The following is a 4,957-nucleotide window of genomic DNA, read 5'->3' as shown; positions in this document are numbered from 1 at the left end:
TGTTTTCTTAGGTTGTTATAGAATCTGATTCTGAATGTTTGTAGTAGTTTATTCTTATGTACCCCTACTTCCTTTTCAAAATGGTTTCACCCATGTTTAACCCTCTCCTTCTCCTATCCATCAACTCATGTACGTACCCCCTTTTCCAGTCCCTTCCATGTCAGTCTCTGTAACCCTGCCTCTACTCCCTATCCATCATTGTAATTCCTACCCCTTTTGCTAGAACCTTCCCTATCAGTTATGTAATCCCAGCATCCCCATTGGTTGTCTTATGCTCTCATCCCCTCCACCTCCCTATTGGTCTCATGCTAATGTAGTCCCACCTAATGCTCCTCCTTTATGTTAGCCTGATTGGTTGTTGGGCTCTCTGCCCCCTGGAGACTGCCCCCCCTTTATAAGTCACTGCACTCCTTCGCTCTTGGCTCTTTGCCTCTGCCTCCCTTTGAGTGTGCTACTTTGTGTCATCTGCTCTCTCCTCTCCGGGGGGTGGAATAAAACTACTGGGAGATGCAAGCAAGAGCCCTTCCCTTCTTCTTTTATCACAACCTGTTGGCATGGATTGCTTTATCAGCTGCTCTAGGTGATAAGGGGTCCTGACTTGTGGCCGAACCGCTACCCTCTGCCCTGCTGGCGGCACGAGACGGGGAGCGACCACTTGTGGTGTGCATCTGAGGGAGGAAGCACTGGAGCTAGTAGGTTGGAAAGCTTCCTACTGCGAGATCAGGTGCCACATGGGAAGGGAAGGGAAGGGAAGGGAAGGGAAGGGAAGGGAAGGGAAGGGAAGGGAAGGGAAGGGAAGGGAAGGGAAGGGAAGGGAAGGGAAGGGAAGGGAAGGGAAGGGAAGGGAAGGGAAGGGAAGGGATGGGAAGTAGGAGCCTTTGGCTCTCATGGTGGACCTTGCAGACAGAATGTAACCTTAAATTTCCTCCCTAGGGGCTTGTCTTCATTTCCTCTTTCCCCTTTGGGAACCTCAGAAGAAGACCAAGTGAAGTGCTTCACAGTGGCTAGCGCAAGAGCAGAGCAGTTAGTCCACTGCTGTCTTCCAAGCCCCTTGGAGATACTGGTGCTTTCCCCCTCACTACCCCTAGAACATGCCAAGCCCGATTTTCAAGGAATTTTGCCTCCAGAAGGGGGAAATCTTCTCCAGGCCACCCTGGAGAGTCTCTCCTCTCCCATGGGGGACCTGTCAAAGCAAGGTGAGGGTGGCCAGAGCAAAGACATCTTTGCCTGGGCAGGATGATTAAGAACCTTGTTTATAAAGTCCAGGAGACAGTTGAAGGAGTTAAGTTACTTGAGTGTTTTGAGATCCTTCAGGATGAAAAATGCTGTATACATGTTGGATTTTATTATTACAATTATAGTCAGATGTTAATCACCCCACCAAGATTTACTCAGGCAGCAGTGCCAACATCAGTACATCTTGCTGAGTAATTGCCCCCTTCCTGACTCTTGGGTGTCTCTGCTCTGAGCTGCTTCTCATTTCTGTGTTTGCTTTAGTTCTGACACTGCTGAGAGCACTGCATTTTCCCACCCAGCAGAGAGCGATGGCAGAGCACATCTTGCACATTCAGGTTGCCTTCACTTCAAGCACTGCATGTGCATCGGGGTCAGGAAATAGATAATGAGAACATTTCACGGATAATATTCAGCTTCGGGGGGTAGCAATACCGATCTCTTTTGCAAATTGTTGAGAGCTAATGCTGAAAAAGCTGGGAAATGGTACAGTTTCATAGGTCTAATTGGAGAGTATGTGTGAGCCAAATGAGTGAAGTTCCAAGTTCAGCAAACCAAACTGGGATCATGAAAGCAGAAATACAGAGTGAGGGAAGAAAGGCTAGATACACTTAAACTCCTGCACAGAGTAAATTAGTGGGATCAGCTCCCACACTGGTACAGCAGCTCTCTCTCCCCAGTGTCCAGCAGATGCTCTGACTCTATTCAGACTCAGGGCTGGATGTCCAGCCTCTCTATTTTAGGGGGATTTGTTTATTGTTCCTGTCTGAACCCAATATTTGGCATTTTTGGGATGATGAAGAGATAGAAGCCAGGGGAGATGCTCTGTTACTTAGTCTAGTAAGTGAAGCCAGTGCTGTACAACCCCAAGCATGTGCCTGAGGGATGCTCTGGGATGACCTGTTGCAACAGTCCCTCACTTTGCTAGGTCAGAAGCACACTGTGGTGAGAAACTGGCCCCATGATCCACCTCAGGCCCTCTGCACCCTGCCTTGGCTCCAGTGGGTAACTGGTTACCTCATGGCTTTGGGAGAGAGTGACTGGCATGGGCAGGAATGCTCTTACACACTGTCAGCCTGGAGGAACCAGCTGTGTGTCCAATTTCTGGATACGGTTCAAGTGTGAGCTCAGTGCTCAGCAATGTGGAGGTAAAGGAGGTGAGGAGGGTTTAGGGTTTTGCACTGTTGACACACACCAGGCTGGCAGTCTCTGTGCCTCAAAGGCTGTGGGTCCAGCTGTTCTCCAAAAAAAAGATGTAGAAGGAGGTGAAGGAAGAGCCAGTGCTTTAACCTGGCTGGTTATCACACCATGTTGCACCGAGGGATACAGGGAGGCTTTCTCCCGAGTGAGTGTGATGCTCCTGGAATGCTGCAGGCTTCCTTGCAGAGGGTGCTGAGATGCTGATGCTGGAGTGGTCCCACCCTGGTGTGCTGTCCCAGAGGGGCTCTAAGGACATGGCACTCTATTCTACTAAAGCTCTGCGTAAAGCTGGAAGGTGGTTTGATGGCGGCTGGGCACTTGTGGAAAAGCAGACATGGGACAGCAAAGCAGCTGTGGAAGGCAGGGGCAGGGTGAGGGTCCCGCTACCTGGGGGTCCGTGCAGTGCCCCGCTGCTCCGGGGCCATCGGTGACGGTTCCCGGCGAGCCCGGGTCCGGGACCGCAGGTGGGACGCGGCTCCAGAGGGAGGCGGGCGGCTCCGGGGGGGTGGCGGCAGGACCCGGCTGTCACTCAGCGCGCGGTGAAAGTGACAGGGGGGCGGGGCGGCCGCGCGCCGGGCGCGTATTTAACTTGGGCGGCAGCGGCGGCGCGGCAGAGCGCGGCGGGCGGGAGGCGGCGGCGGCCAGGACGCTGTGACACCGGGCGACACCGAGCCGCGCTGAGCCGAGCCGGGGCGGGCTGCACCGCACCGCTCCGAGCCGAGCAGGCAGCGCAGGGCACGGAGCGGAGCCGCGGCTGGATGCGCTGAGCGCGGTGGGGACGACCGGGCCCCCGTAGCAGCGGCAGCAGCAGCGGCAGCAGCATGGGTCGCCGGGGCTGCTGAGCGACAGCCGAGCCTGTCCCTGCCCGTCCCCGCCGAGGAGCCGCCAGGGAATCGGGACGCACCGCCTCGCCGGTGCGGGGGACACCCTCCGGGTCCCCAGCCCCATCACGCCGAGGATGCCCCGGGGGCCTGCGGGCCGCCCCCGCCGCTCGCCATGAGGAGGAATCCGGCCGGGCCGCGGGCGCTGCCGCCGCTGCCCGCCGCCGCCTGAGCCCCGTGCCCCGGCCGTGCCCGCGCAGGGGCCGCCCGAGCGCCCCGGCGCCGTGACCCTCCTCCCGCCCCCTCGCCCGGCGCGCCCGGCTATAAAGGAGGGTTTTATTCTCGGGCTCCGGTCTCACGCCAAACCCTGTCACATCGTCTAGACGAGCTGTCGTGGGGCTCGGCCCAGCTGTCACCATGGCGATGGAGACGAGTCCGCTGTGAATTTTGGGGGGGGAGCGAGCGAGCGAGAGCGGCGGCAGAGGAGGAGGAGGAAGGCTCGGTCGCCGCCGTGCCCTGCCCTCCCCCGCGGGGGAGGCTCGGACCCCCCGGCGCTGCCGACCGCGGCTGGAGCCGGCCCGGCGGGGAGCCCCGGGAGCCAGCGGCCGCGGGCGCGGGGCGAGTCTCAGATGCGGCTGTCACACAACCCTGGCCGGGCTATTTAAAGTAACGGGCCCCGCCGGACACTGGTGTCTCTGCCTATTTATGAGCCCCCGGGAGCCGGCGGGCGCCGCCGGGCAGCGCTAGGAGCCGAGGCCGCCGGGAGCAGCGCCGGGGCCCGCCCGGAGCATGACGGCGATCCGGGCGCTGCTGCTCTGCCTCTGCCTGGGGCTGCCGGCGGGCGGGCAGCCCTTCCTGCGCCTGCGACCCTCGCCCAGCGACAACCTGCCCGTCAAGGACATCGTGGAGCACCCGGACCCCGAGTACGACCCCAAGGAACAGGACCTGGACGAGAGGACGCTGAGGAAGAAGCTGGGCAGCCATTTCGACCCCGGCTTTATGGCCGTGGCCGTGCCGGGGCCAGCCAACGCCTCGGGCGCCGCGGCGGCGGCGGGGCGGGGGCGGGCGGCGCTGCCGGCCGAGCTGCGGCGGCTGGAGCTGGGGCCGCCCCGGGGTCCGCGCCTGCGGCTGGGCAAGAAGGCGCGGCGGAAGGTGCTGCAGTGGCTGTGGGCGCACACCCACTGCCCCGTCTTCTACGCGTGGAAGGACCTGGGGGTGCGCTTCTGGCCGCGCTACATCAAGGAGGGCAACTGCCTGGCCGAGAAGTCCTGCTCGCTGCCCGAGGGCATGTTCTGCAAGCCCGTCAAGTCGGTCACCAAGACCTTCCTGCGCTGGCATTGCCAGGGCTGGTCCAGTCAGAAGTACTGCACCTGGATCCCCGTGCAGTACCCGCTCATCTCCGAGTGCAAGTGCTCCTGCTAAGCCTCCCCGGCCCCTTGCACTGCCGCCCTCCTCCTCCGGATCTCTTTGGGGGGGGCGGGGGGGGGGCGCGAGGTTTTTCGGGTGGGTTTTTTTTGGGGGGGGTGGGTTTTTTGGGATAATTTTTTTGGGAGGTGTATTTTTTTCCCCACCCCCCAGAGCGAAGTGGGAGAAGATGAACCGCTTTGGAGTTTTGGTTTGTTTTGGTGGTTTTTGTTGTTAATTTTTAGGGGGCTTTTGTTCGGGTTTTTTTTTTTTTTTTTTTTTTTTTTTTTTTTTTGTTG

General features: G+C 59.2%; 1 protein-coding gene across 1 annotated transcript; it reads left to right on the top strand.

Annotated features, from left to right (window-relative positions):
* The first annotated feature begins 3,166 nt into the window (after window positions 1-3,166).
* LOC128815460 (noggin-2-like) lies at window positions 3,167-4,710 on the top strand. Its single transcript, XM_053992215.1, has one exon. It carries the CDS (start codon window positions 4,044-4,046, stop codon window positions 4,674-4,676), a length of 633 nt encoding a protein of 210 aa, XP_053848190.1. The 5' UTR covers window positions 3,167-4,043; the 3' UTR covers window positions 4,677-4,710.
* Window positions 4,711-4,957: the final 247 nt, after the last annotated feature.

Source organism: Vidua macroura, chromosome 16, assembly GCF_024509145.1.
Source record: "Vidua macroura isolate BioBank_ID:100142 chromosome 16, ASM2450914v1, whole genome shotgun sequence".
In the NCBI taxonomy this organism is placed as follows: domain Eukaryota; kingdom Metazoa; phylum Chordata; class Aves; order Passeriformes; family Viduidae; genus Vidua; species Vidua macroura.
This window is presented reverse-complemented; position numbering and strand designations above follow the sequence as displayed.